The sequence below is a fragment of the Hypomesus transpacificus genome, chromosome 15, assembly GCF_021917145.1.
Source record: "Hypomesus transpacificus isolate Combined female chromosome 15, fHypTra1, whole genome shotgun sequence".
NCBI classification, from domain to species: domain Eukaryota; kingdom Metazoa; phylum Chordata; class Actinopteri; order Osmeriformes; family Osmeridae; genus Hypomesus; species Hypomesus transpacificus.
The window spans coordinates 13,492,208-13,506,147 of NC_061074.1; the positions used below are offsets into that span (position 1 = coordinate 13,492,208).

At 54.1% G+C, this 13,940-nt stretch overlaps 1 protein-coding gene across 1 annotated transcript in view; it reads right to left on the reverse strand.

The window, feature by feature from the left end:
• The window catches only part of robo2 (roundabout, axon guidance receptor, homolog 2 (Drosophila)), a 69,545-nt gene extending 55,605 nt beyond the window's left edge, over nt 1-13,940 (reverse strand). The window contains exons 1-4 of the mRNA XM_047036059.1: nt 13,790-13,940; nt 4,416-4,573; nt 4,104-4,224; nt 3,831-3,969 (exon numbers count right to left, since the gene is read on the reverse strand). Coding sequence (XP_046892015.1) covers nt 3,831-3,969; nt 4,104-4,224; nt 4,416-4,573; nt 13,790-13,940 — 569 coding nt within the window. The remainder of the gene's footprint in view (nt 1-3,830; nt 3,970-4,103; nt 4,225-4,415; nt 4,574-13,789) is intronic.

Consider the following 13,940-nt stretch of genomic DNA (forward strand, 5'->3'; position numbering starts at 1 on the left):
ATGCTGTCCAAGATGGAACAGCTCTGACATCATAAAACAGCTCTGTTTTACAGCTGACATCCAGTTCAACTCTTCGTCTCTGCAGAGACTGAGCATGGACAATGGGCCATGACCTCAAATACAATACCTGGAGACAGGCCTGTTTGGCACTGTAACTTGTCTTTTATCACTCGGCTATGCTGGAGGGAGCACAAGGTGGCATCGGACCAAACGACTCAGTCTGAAAAGATCTTATCTGGCCGTGTGCGTGTGTGTGTGTGTGAGTGTGTGTGTGAGTGTGTGTGTGACCAAGGCTCTGGGTGTGGGACAGAGGCCAGCCACTGGCAGCAGAGAAACCCAGCCTCCCTCTCAGCCTGATCAAAGCCGTCAGCTAGCCTACCTGTCCACCACTTGTCAACCATAGGAGAGATTCAATTAGGCGAGCGCTATCGCCTCTCATCTTCCTGGGTTGGCCCTGGGCCAAAGGCTCCCTCCCTCACTTCCTAATTTCCTCACTCCCTGCATGCCTCCCTTTTTCCATCTCCATCACTTTCCTTCTAGGCTTCTAGGGGAGTCCATCCCTCCCTCTCTCCCTCCCTCCTTCTCTCCCTCCTTCTCTCCCTCCCTCCTTCTCTCCCTCCCTCCCTCCCTCCCTCCCTCCCTCCCTCCCTCCCTCCCTCCCTCCCTCCCTCCCTCCCTCCCTCCCTCTGTCTGTTCACCATATATGTTCTCTAATTAATGCAACACCATACTGTATGTTCTCTGATCAATAAGAAATGATCTGTTGTGATAGGGTTCAGAGCTGTATATGTTACTGCAGATGAGTCTGAATGAACATCGGGCACACACACACACACACGCACACCCTCTCTCACACATGGATACCAGATGTATCTATTAATATATCAGTGGCAGAAATGGAGACAGGAACCACAACAGCAATCTTTTTTTTTCTTGCTGAATTGCGGAGGTGAGAAATGAGTGAAAGTGAAGGGTCAGCAGAACTGCAGCTCCTGTCACGCTGGCTTTAACAGCTCTCTCAGAGCGAAGGACACACACCAGCACTCACACACACACACACACAAACGCCCACGCGCACACACAGGGCCTTGGCTCCTGGGGTCAGGGGAGACTGAAGGTCTGCATATGGACGCCTCTCCGGAGCAGGAGGCTCAGATAAGATAGGAGCGAGGCCACAGGGCAGGAGGGTAGGGATGGAGGGATGAATGGAAGGGGGGAAGGGGGGGCAGCAGGGATTTGGGCCACACACACAGTGGTTCGGCACAGGGAGATAACACACACAGGGCCAATCTTTTCTTTTGGGATTTGCAGGCTTTCTAGTTGAACTTCATGGCTGAATATCTCCCTCCTGCCCCGTCGCCCTGCTCTCTCTAACCCTGTCCCCCTCCGCCCGGCCCCGCCCCGCCCTGCTCTCTCTAACCCTGTCCCCTTCCGCCCCCCCCCCGCCCTGCTCTCTCTAACCCTGTCCCCCTCCGCCCGGTCCCGCCCCGCCGGCTGGTCTGCTGTGGGCCTGACAGATGCTGCCCACACCGAGGGACTCAGGAACAGCCGGGGAACAGCCTTTTCTCAACACCCGACCAATCACCTTCCGTCTCCCTCTTTGTAACAGCCAGAACTATTTACTGTGTCCTTGTAAAGGCAGTAACTCACTCTGCACGCCGCTCCCCCCGCTGCCAGGACACAATAACTGTATCGCCGGCTTTCCCCACCAGAGATGCCAGCCCTGCCACCCTGCGCCCTCTGTGCCCGAGTGTGTTTGCATGGGAGGCTGAGAGACACTGAGCACATTAAAGTCCTGTTTACTCAGCTGAGGCACTGGCTCCACCCACAAGCACACACACGCACGCACACACGCACGGTGCACACGCTGCAGCAAGACTTAGGGAAGGAGAGGAGCGATGGGGGCTCATTCTCTCTTGCAGCTTATCATATTAATAAGGACAGTGTAACCTTTTCAGATGGTTCATAAACAGCCCCACCTCCTCCCCCCAAACTTCCAAGTGGTTTCTCCCAGGGGGTCTTTCATATGCCCCCACCACCCATGCAGAGGGGACCACCAAAGTCACACAGGCGCTCATGTACCCCCTCCACACACACACGCACACACACACACACACACACACACTCCCCAGGGCTAGACGGTGCTAGATGGAGTTCTGTGTACCAGTGCAGTAAGCTCCACCACACCGCCGATGCGCGGTGTCCTCGTTTGAAACGGTTTCGAAGCAGCGTTTGGGAAAGTGCATCTCCGTTTTGATGTTGCGACTGCAGATAAGCCGCCGAGTGTCGAGCGCGATACCGACGGAACAATACGCAGCGCTCGCTCCGCCACGCAACCCAGGGAGAGGAGAATGTCAGCATTAGAATAACACAGCCTCCTCCTCTTCCATCTGCTTCACAGTTAGAAGGAACGGAGATAACAACTGAAAAGCCCCAAATATCTCCGCAGTGTAATTATAAACAATGGAAGATCAGTCATTTGAATCTTCCTTTGTTTACGCTCGCTTGTTACTTGCGCTTTCAAATGAGACTGTACATCACACAGTGCGCATGTGGACAATATAGTCCTATATCGTCTTGTGTTAATTAGTGTATTTAAATGAGCAGGGCATGTGGTGCTCTGAGAAGGACTACATCAAAGAGGGGGGGGGGAGGGGGGGGGGGGGGTGTTTCTCAGTTTGTTTTGGCAGAGGAGTGACCTGAGGCCCGGTGAACCCAGTCCTTATCAGACACAAACACAGACCAGGGCCGGGAGCTTGGGACCTGCCAGCTCCTCTGTGTGTGTGTGTGTGTGTGTGTGTGTGTATGTGTGTGTGTGTGTGTGTGGGTGTGTTCACTACCGGACGGGTCTGTTTGATGTCCAGTACAGAGGCGATGCTGTTGCCTGTGTGAGTCACAGCCTCCACCAGACCAGTGAGACCAGGACTAACAGGATCCCTGTCAGTCAGGCCACCAGGATCTCAGACATCCAGGTCCATGTGGGCTAGGCTCTGTCTAACTACAGATGATCTCTCTCTTATTATGTCTTTATTTTCTCAGTTTCTCTGTATTTCTCTCAGTTTGTTCTCTGTGTTTCTTTCTCTGTTTCTCTCTGTTTATCTCTCTCTCTCTTTATCTCTCTCTCTCTCTCTCTCTCTCTCTCTCTCTTTATCTCTCTCTCTCAATGGGATCATTGTGATGTGATGCTGTGGGTGTGAGATTAGCCTCAGGTAAAACGCCCGTGCCAACCTTGACACGCTGATGCAAACACCTACGCGCTGTGTTAGCGAGAGAGCGGGGTATACAGAGTGCTCTCCGAGCTTAGAGGAGAGGGTCATTTCTCCAGCGAACGGCCTAATAAGGCTGTTTGCTGCCTCCTGGCAGGCAGGAGTGCGAGGCTGGCACCTGGCAGGTGAGAACTGGCACAGGGACCATCCTTCTGAGTTATCATCACAGAGACGAGACAGCAGCCTGACAGTGATCGCCCCTCTGCTCCACGATGCAAAGCAGCCGTACATAAAACCAGCCTGGCACCAGCCAGGGCTCAACACCTGCTGGCCCAAAGGAGGAGAGGAGTGTCGAGTAGAGAGAGGCGGAGAGAGGAGAGGAGACGAGGGGAGAGAGGAGAGGAGGAGAGGAGTGTCGAGAAGAGAGGTGAGGAGGAGAGAGGAAAGGAGACGAGGGGAGAGAGGAGAGGAGACGAGGGGCGAGAGCAGAGGAGGAGAGAGGAGAGGAGTGTCGAGGAGAGAGAGGTTAGGAGGAGAGAGGAGAGGAGGCGAGGGGAGAGAGGAGAGGAGACGAGGGGAGAGAGGTCCCCGGCTTGATTCACGTCGGCTCAAGGAGGGTCTTACCTCCCGCGGGGGACATCAATGTCATCTTTCCTCCATCGGACGTTGGGCTGGGGGTCTCCCTGGACCTGGCACCTGAACTCCACTGTCTCCTCCTCCAGGACCACCTGGTTGATGGGCCGCCGCAGGAAGGTGGGCCGCTCTAGAGGAGCGAGAGGGAGGGAGAGGGAGGGTAGAGAAGGGACAGAAGGAGAGGGCGTGAGAGTCAGGGCAAGACAGCCCCATAGACACTGTGGTGACAGGGGTCTTCGTGTGTTCCAGGTTGCTGGGGCCTACCAAACACGGTGACCTGGGCCGTCTCACTGTCTCTCTCCCCCACCATGTTGGTTCCCACGCAGATGTACATCCCTGCGTCACTCTTCCTGGTGTTGGAGATCATCAGCTTCCCTCCTCGAATCTAATTGGCCAACAAACAGGAAGCACTGCCGTCAGACTCTATAAGCAGCAAGGCGTTAGCGGATGGCATCCGTCCTAGACCGTCTTGTGCTAGCAGTGGCTAGCAGAGCAGCTAGCATGGCTAGCAGGGCAGCTAATGTGGGTAGCAGGGCAGCTAGCATGGCTAGCAGAGCAGCTAGCGTGGCCACTCACCGTGATCCTGTCCTCCTTGTCGTCGATGCGCACTTTGTCTTTCTTCCAGAAGATGGTGGGCTCTGGGTGTCCCCTGGGAGGGACACACTCCAAGATGGCCGGCTCTCCCGCTGCCACCACCACGTCTGTGGGGTTCTGTCTGAAGTCATCACGCAGCACTGAGGGAGGGGGGGAGGGGGGAAGAGTGGGGGGAAAACACAAAACCATCATAAATGATTTGTATGAACACAGTAGCGTTTGATGGTGGAACCCTGCCTTATTGTGTTTATCTAAAACCAGTATGAATTGGCAGATGCATCTTAGTTGTACCTGGCAGGATTTCCAGGGGTAAGGTGTTATGTGATTGGCCCAGCACCAGTAAGGTGTGATGTGATTGGCCCAGCACCACTGGGGGCTAATTGGTATGAATGGAAATCTCTAGAGTCAGCAGAGCGAAGCCAGACTGCATGGCCTGAAGCATGCTGTCACTCACATGTGAGAGCTCTCAAGGGTGGCACACACACACGCACACACACACAAACACACACTAAAAAACACACAGAAAGAGAGAGAGCCAGTGGGTGGTCTGGCAAACAAACCCTGTCTGGTATCTAATCAGCCTCAGGTTGTGCTTTCATCATACAGATAACCTTTCACCTTGACAGAAGTTCAGTCACACACACACAGGTATACAAAATGTATTCCTGAATGGGTCGTTTTGAGTTTGTTGTACCCGTCTGTATTACCGATGAACAGGCAGGAAAGACTGCGTGAAATCTGAGCTGGTGGAGTCAGGCTGCTCCTCAGACGCCTGCTTCAGGGAAGAGCCTCAGAAACGCGCTGCGCCTGCACAATCGGACACCTTCCTGTTGGTCCTTAACCCACCTAATCCCAGAGTGCTGGAAGCCCAAGACGGCAGTGTCTGGTGGAGTGTCAGGGGAGGGCTGAGAACAGAGGAGGACGGCCCTGTCCGAGGAGGACGGCCCTGTCCGAGGAGGACGGCCCTGTCCGAGGAGGACGGACCTGTCAGAGGAGGGACGGCCCTATCTGAGGAGGACGGCCCTGTCTGAGGAGAACGGCCATGTCTGAGGAGGACGGCCCTATCTGAGGAGGAGGGCTGTGGAGAGCCACCTGAAGGACGACATCACAGGTGCCCCATGTATCCTGTGCGGTGCCGTGAGACAGCGAGGGTCTCCAGCAGGGACGGCTGGTTACCAGAGCGCTGCTCGCGCCTCTGACTCTCATCAGGTTATTTCTTTATTTAGACGAAGGGAGGATGAGGGGGAGGGAGAGAGGGAGGGGGAGAGAGCGGGAGAGAGGGGGCAGGAAGAGAGAAAGCTTTCAGCCCAATTATCCAGGGGCTGGAGCAAGGTGCACAGTGGGACTTTTGTGTGACACAAATTCAAATGCAGCCCCTCGCATAGGAGAGAGGGAGAGGGGAGGAGAGAGAGACAGAGAGAGAGCTAGAGAGAGGAGAGCGAACGAAGAGAAAGGGAGCACACAAAGGAGAGATTCTGGATGAGGAGAGGGATGAATAGAGAAAGGGAGAGCTAGCGACGAGGGGAGAGAGCAGGAGAGAGAGTGGTGCCTGGGGAAGCTTTCTGCTATTGTTTGATGTGCTCTAAACGGGGGTGGGGGGGGCAGGGAGGGAGGGGCGTTATTAGTACCCCCCCCACCCCACAGAGAGCTGCTCCCCAGCCTGCCTGCCCACCGAGGGCACCATCAGTGGCTCCTGTGTTTACATGACAAACAGGAGTCCTGCTGGCTCCTGTCTCTTCCCACTATGAACCCAGCTACCCCCTGCTGCTCTCATGGGCCTGTTTGGTGTGACTCCATTCAGAGGTAGTGTCCATGGGCTTTGATTTAGGACCAATTAACTTTGGAAAAAGGAACGCAAACGGTGTGAGTGCGTGCGCGAGTTGTCAGTGTGTAAGATGCAGCGTTCCACACTGCTTGAGTGTTTATTGTAAAAGAACAGCCCTTCCCGCTGAAGCCTAATGAATCCATATCACGTAGACACACACACACTTGTTGGTGTGGCTCCAAACTCAAACAAACAGATTATGTGTGGGGTGAAAGGATTAGTATTTCTCTGTTTGTTCTGCTGTGTGGTAGAGCAACCCACTGAGCAGATGTGTACATTTACTAAACAGATGAATGGGGAGGGACACAGGCACGATCTGTTCAAATCCAACGGCTACACATAAATAGTCTATCTTTCTAGGATGTATGTTTACATGATGATTAAAACTGACCATCTGCTTGTTCCCTCTTTACAGTTTGAGCATGTCACTTTTTCTGATGCGTGTCTGTGTGTGTGCGTGTCTGTGTGTGTGTGTGTATGTGTATGTGTGGGTTAGGATTGGAGGCTGTATCCAAACATTTCTCATCTCTCTGTGGAGGTGTGTGTGTCTGTGTGTGTGGATATGCATGAGTGAGCAGTGCATCTGGTCCATGGATGCAAATGAGCGTTAGCAGGAAGAGCGAAGTGCTGAACTCAGCTCTATCCTAGCCTGGAGCCTCCAGCCTCTGGAGAGCCACTGCTGGACCTGCAGCAGGTACTGTCCTCCCAACCCTCCGGCTCCTCCTCCTCCAGGATCACCTGCCTCCTCGTGGAGGTGTCTGGGCTCCAAGCACCGGCTGGGCCCTCACTGCTTAGTATGGATGTATTCATACATTTACACCCCTCTGCCTGCAGTCGCTACATCTGTCAGTCAGGCTGCAGGCTGAACAAGACCTTTCTCTGAAACAATACGCCTCCTCCAACGCTTCCGCGGTTATCTACTCAGCCAGCGATCTAAGGGGGATCCGGGAGGGAGAGTGGTGGGAGGGAGGGAGGTTGGCGAGGGGCAGAGGGGGCCAGCGTGCAGACGGTACGGCCCACTGGTTGGGCAGAAGTACAGCTGGCTCGGTATCAAATCCTGAAGTTAAAGAGAGAAGAGTCGGGTTGCAACCAGCTCTCAGAAACAGCAGCGGAGCTGACACGGAGAGGTCGGCCAATAAGGAGAACACAGAGGACACACACTCTCTCTCACACACACACACATTCATACAAACACACACACACACACACTACTTTGTATCGCTGAGAGTCTTACACTGGCAGTAGAACTCAGAGCCAGTAATCATTAGAAGTGAGTGGGTTCCGTTGCCACACACACACACAGCTGCAGTACATGGCAGCAATACCTCATATGTTACCATGCTGCAGCAGCAAAGCAGAAACACACACAGTAAGCACTCTCCCCCTTGCACATACACACACACACACAAACACACAGGGAGAGCAGGAGAGAGAGAAATGTGCAACATTTTTAAAGGCTGGAAGGTACATTTTTGAATTACTGAAAAATGTGAGAGGTTGTAGATATTTATGTGTTTGTTATTACATTTTCCCCATTAAATACCGTGAAAAGACAACCCCCTGACTGCATATATTTTGCAAGAGGTCAAGGCCGAGCAACACAGAGGATTACAGAGCTGGCAGCCCCGAGCCATTCCACAGTGCCCAGCTCCCCTGCTCCTCCTCCCCTGCTCCTCCTCCCCTGCTCCTTCTCCCCTGCTCCTCCTCCCCTGCTCCTTCTCCCCTGCTCCTCCTCCCATGCTCCTCCCCCCCTGCTCCTCCTCCCCTGCTCCTTCTCCCCTGCTCCTCCTCCCCTGCTCCTCCTCCCCTGCTCCTCCTCCCCTGCTCCTTCTCCCCTGCTCCTCCTCCCCTGCTCCTCCTCCCCTACTCCTCCTCCCCTGCTCCTCCTCCCCTACTCCTCCTCCCCTGCTCCTCCCCCCCTGCTCCTTCTCCCCTGCTCCTTCTCCCCTGCTCCTCCTCCCATACTCCTCCTCCCCTGCTCCTCCTCCCCTGCTCCTTCTCCCCTGCTCCTCCTCCCCGCTCCTCCCCCCCTGCTCCTCCTCCCCTGCTCCTCCTCCCCTGCTCCTCCCCCCCTGCTCCTCCTCCCCTGCTCCTCCTCCCCTGCTCCTCCCCCCCTGCTCCTCCTCCCCGCCCCGACAGGAAACACAACCAGGACCCCTCACTGTACACCGAGTGTATTTTAAAAGCTAGCTCGCAGCTATGATATCAATGTATTCAAGTGTTTGGGAGAAGTGCCTTATCCAGCAGAGGGCTGTTACTGCCATCACGTCCCACCCCCCCTCCCCCCCCCCCTCCCCCCCCTCTGAGAAAGGAAATGGATAAACCTAAGCTACAGTCACTTATCTGAATTTATGAGGCTAGCTGAGAATCTATCGGATATTCGGCAGAAGTGTAGATGCAGAGGGCAGAGGTATAATGCGGTGTGCGGGCGCTCCTGGTGAGATGAGAGGGTCTATTTGTCTGCATGGCAGGTCCGTCTCTGACCCGGCCAGGCTCATTTGGCCCCCCACCGGCCACGGCTGACCTCTGACCTCCATCCAGATGCAGGAATTACCCCCCCAGCAGGGAGGCAGCCTGCAGGTTCACACATACACCCCCCCCCCGCTCCCAGTTGGAGGTGAAAGGTGAGGTGGAAGGAGCAGCTGCCTGTATGGCCGCCTGTCTACAGCAGCCCACGGCGGACTCTCCTTATTGGAGGGCGAGATGTCTCTCCTCATCAACACAGACAATCACCCCCTTTCTATTGTCTTTCTCCCCCTCCGACTCTCACAGGGATCTCCATCGCCTCACCGCTCTTTCTCCATCTCTCTCTTTCCGCCTCACTCTCCCCCCCCCCTCTCCTCTTATCTCCCTCTCTCTCTCTTGCTCCATACACTAAACCTGTAGAAGTAAAGTCATATGCGGCTGGTGCACACCCTGTCATCTGCTCGCTCCGTGGGCAGGGCTGATACGATCTCCCTCTCCATATCTAGCCATCCTGAGCCCCCAGCAGGCTGCATCACTCTGTCACCTCCGATCAGTATGGAGATGCAGGCGGGGGCAAAGTCATATGGTCTGGTGTGATAGCACACTGGGGGACGCACCCGGTGATGATACAGTATGATATGTGCATCTTTAAAGAGAGAGGCCATTAAAGAGGGCTAGGGGAAGGAAGAGGGAGAGAGAGAGAGGGAGAGTGAGGGATAGCTAGAGGGAGAGGAAGAGAGAGGGAGCGAGGGCGGTTGAAAGAGAGGATCCAAAGGGAGAGGGGACATCACAACAGTAAAGGATGAGAGCAGGAACACAGAGGAAGGTCACACATGAGAAGCAGAGGACAGACTCAGGGTGTCGATTCTGTGTGTGTGTGTGTATGTGTGTGTGTGTGTGTGTGTCTGTGTAGGGAGGGAGGGGACATTCCATCACAGCCCACTCTGCTAGTGTTGCTACTGTCCCTGGCAGAACACAGGCCTAAACAAACACTCATTTACACGGCCCCCCTTCAAAGCACATTTTTCACAAAGCAATCCTAATTTGGGCTAATGAGCCCCCCCCCCCCCCCCTCACACACACACACACACACACACACACACACAGCCAGTGTGGTAATGACAGGGAGGGGAGCCCGGGATGCGGCCGGACGTCCGCCTAGCCCCGCCAGATCCCTGCACCCGTGGTGAAACAGTCTCATTAACTCTTAATGAACCTCTCTCCTACAGGCCCCTCCCAAAGCACACACTCCCAACATTCAATTGAGCCTAATCCATGCTTTATGGTAATGCTTAGCTCATTAAAATGTTAGTTAAAAACTCATTAAAATTCACTTGGAGAAGTAATGGCTTCATTACAGTCATACGCTGGAAAGCAAAGAAAGGGACGGTTAAAACACGGAGAAGAAAGAGAGAAAGAGAGAACGAGAGAACGACAGCTTTCTAATCACTTAATTGTGACTAAAACGGAATACATTAGCATAATAAATGTCTGTAATCGGTGTCGTCTTTTCAGTCTCCAAATCTCTCAGTAATTAACAAACGTTACAATTAAAGATGTATTTTTTGCCACAATGTATTTCGGCGGCTACAGTATCGGATGGTTGGCGTATGTGTGTTGTGTGTGTTGTGTGTGGTGTATGTTGTGTTGTGTTGTGTGGCACTGGGTTGCCAGATGTGCTTTTGTGTGTGTGTGTGTAGGAAGGGGGTGAGGGGATAAAGACAGAGACGAGTTCAGGATTGATTTCCTGCCAATTCCAGCATAGAGCTGGAGAGAAACATCCAGACATCCTGACAGAGCAGGTGGTCTGAGAGAGAGAGAGAGAGGAAGGGAGAGAGAGGAAGGGAGAGAGAGGGAGGGAGAGCAGGAGAGAACGGTGCACTCAAGTAGAAAGGTAATGTCTGTCAGCCACTCTCCTGTCATCTCACCGCTCTAAAACTGGGTGTGATGGAAGGTTTGGAGGTTGGCTGGAGTAGCAGCAGGTGCATAATGACCAGTGTATGTGCCAGTCTTGGTGTCAGTCTCTGTAAAACTAAGGCCCGTCTGCAAATAGTTTTATCTCGTGAGGCAAAAGGAATGTGTGGCCGGAGGGACTAACTCTTAGAAGTTTCTAGAAACCTTCATGTGTTGGGGGTAAGATGACTCACAGCACAAGTGATTGCTTGTTCATCTGTCCAGACTCCCACAGCCCCAGTCCACCCTCTGGATCTGCACTATCACAGCTGCGCCTCACAAGGGGGGGGCCAGAGTCCAACACTCTCAAGATGAACAATCTGCTACTGGACATTCCTCAGCAACGCCAGCAGACTGGACCAGACACAGCGGTATCTCACCACCTCCTGCTGATCAGCTGGCCATGAGGTCACACACCAGGCAGAAAAACTCCTGCCGGAGAAAGGTTTGTCTTTCAAAAGCACATCCTCCCAGACTTTTTAAAATAGCCCTCCTCTCTGTGGAATCCCTTCACCTCTGTCTGTTTTCGCACCCTGTCCCTCAGTCTTCACATCTCCTCACAGTTATCCCCCCCCCCCCCCCCCACACACACACACACAGCCCCCCCTTCCCCCAGAGCCCCCTCCTGGGAGCGCTCAGGTGGAAGTGAGGCCAGGTGACGTGTGTCCAGCTGTGCTCCTGTGACCAACCGCAGCTGGCAAAACAACCCAGGGAAGAAAAAGAAAAACAACATCTCTCTCTCTCCCTCTCTCTCTCTCTCCCTCTCTCCCTCTCTCTCCCTCTCTCCCTCTCTCTCTCTACACAGGAGGAGAAGTCAGGCTGGAGGTGTATCCGTGTGTGCAGCAGTGCGGCCAGGCGTCTGGGCTGTGCCTCCCTGTCCTGTGAGGATCCTCAGCGGGTCAGTTTCCCCCTGCTCCGGTCTATTTGTGGGAGCTCTGGGCTTCTGACTTTGAGGATGTGACCTCCACAGGAAAGATAATCCCCATAGAACCACTGCTGCAGTGGGTCCACGCTGGGATCTGAGTGCTCCTTCAGCATGCACGCACACACACACACACACACACACACGTACACACACACACGCATACACACACACACCAAGTTCAATACCCCCTCTTCTGATGCGATACTCTTACACTCTCATCTCTGGTGTGCCCCCCCCCCCCCCCTTTGTGAATCTTCGTGTAATCTTTAATAGCCTCCTCCTCCTCTCACTAACGCCCGCATATTTGCTGCAGTTCCTTCCTCATCTGTTTTATGGCGGGCTCTGTAATTGGATTGGCAGTGCCGTTGGGCTGGGTGACTTTTGGAGCTTGTAAAAGGTGTCGCTCGCTGGCGGTAGCCTCTTTTTAATTAAGCTCTCTGCTGGAGACGAGCGCTTCAATCTCCCACTCTCTGATGAGAGCCACACAGCCAGCTCTGCTAGCCACTGAATTGCACTACACTACACTGTACTGTTCTATACTCTACTATCCTGTAGAGTAGCGAGGAGGGAACGTTCCCACCTGGGCAAAATACACCCATCTACAGAAGAACCATCCCTAATCCATTCCATATATCATGTCCCAAGCAGTTAAACAGACACCTTCAGGCTGTGTGTGTGTGTGTGTGTGTGGTATCTCCCTGGGATCATTGATGTGCAGTCATGTGTGTAGGGTTACTGTGCGAGAGGCAGCGCTGTAACATGGCTACTGCATATCATCACAAACACTGCATACAGTGCAAATATGTGTGTGTGTGTGTGTGTGTGTGTGTGTGTGTGTGTGTGTGTGTGGGTGTGTGTGTGTGTGTGCCTGTGCATGCACGGCTATGCTGCAGGCAGGGCTGTCTATATAGCATGATGATTAGAGAGGTGTTCATTACAGACCCCCCCCCCCCACCCCCCCACCTCCCACTCCTCCATCCTCCTAATAGCCTCCTCAGATTATCTCCACCTAAATCAATACTGCCCCTGTGGAAGCGCTACACACGGCCACAATCCTTGTCTTTCACATCCCACCTCGCAGGTGACACATTACTCAGACCTCCGCACCAGCGCTCCAGCCCTAGAACCTCTGCTCACTACAAGTTCAGGGTACAGCGTGGTTCTTTAAAGGTTCTGTTCAGGGCTGAGGAGTGAAACCGGGTCTGGTGAGGCTCCGGATTGGAGATGAAGGCTGAATTTCCCTCAGGAATCAGTGTCAGCATGCAGGGAGCGGAGCGGGGCCGAGAGGGGGGGGAGGCGCGGGCGGGGGGGCTGTGTGGAAGGCTCTGTGACAGGAGGAGGAGGGGGGGGGGGGGGTTTGAGATGGAGGGGCACAGGGCGGGGTGGGCGGGTGTTAAATCACACAGAGCCCAGATGCAGAGACATTAAAACTGATTTATTGATCTCTTTATAGATCTTAACTGGTGAGGAAGAGCGAAAATTAAACTGGATATGGAGATGACCTTTACAGTCGCCTCACCCACGGAAAGGGATACCTCTTTTTCCTCCCTGTCTTGCTTTGTGGCTCAGTGTGTGCGGCTGCGCGCGCTGCGTTTGTGTGTGAGCGCATATAAATACACTCAGGAATGAGCCATTCCCAACAGACTGGGAGTACGCAGCAGTAAATGTGAGCTTCCAGGAAGGAGCGTGTTTACTGAAACAGCTCAACACCCGGATTAAACATGTACTTCAGCGCACACGCTGGCTCAGCCCATGACTGCTACATTAAGCACACCTAATCACACACAGACACACACACACACACACCATGGCAGCCCTGCGCCGCGATACAGAGCCGAGCACCAAAAGCCTTAACGACAACCAGATCCCTTTACCTGCCCACCGGTGTGCTACGGTAGCGGCTAGAATGACACGCCTACACTCTGCTCAAACAGGAGAAGCGACTTCGACCTCAAGGCAGGGACACAACCACAGCCCACTGCTGCCGTCTCCACTGTACATCTCAACTTCAGGGGACAGGAGAGGAACGCCCACCATGCCAACGTTCACCCCAGCAGAGTCCAGCGCTCCTGGACGCGCTCCTGCTAACGAGGTCCTGCACCTTCCACAGGGTCCTTTGCGCCCTCCAGACCTCCAGGGACACCATCCAGTCCTGTTAATTGTGTTTCCGTGACATCATGAGCTTACTGCCGCAATGCAGGTGGATGTGCACCGCCACACATGGCTTGGTGGCCCATGTCTCTCGTGGAGTCTGGGCGCTAGCTGGCTGGATGGCTGACTGGCTGGATGGCTGACTGGTTGGAATTATGTCCTTCCCAGACATGAGGTTGTAAACCAT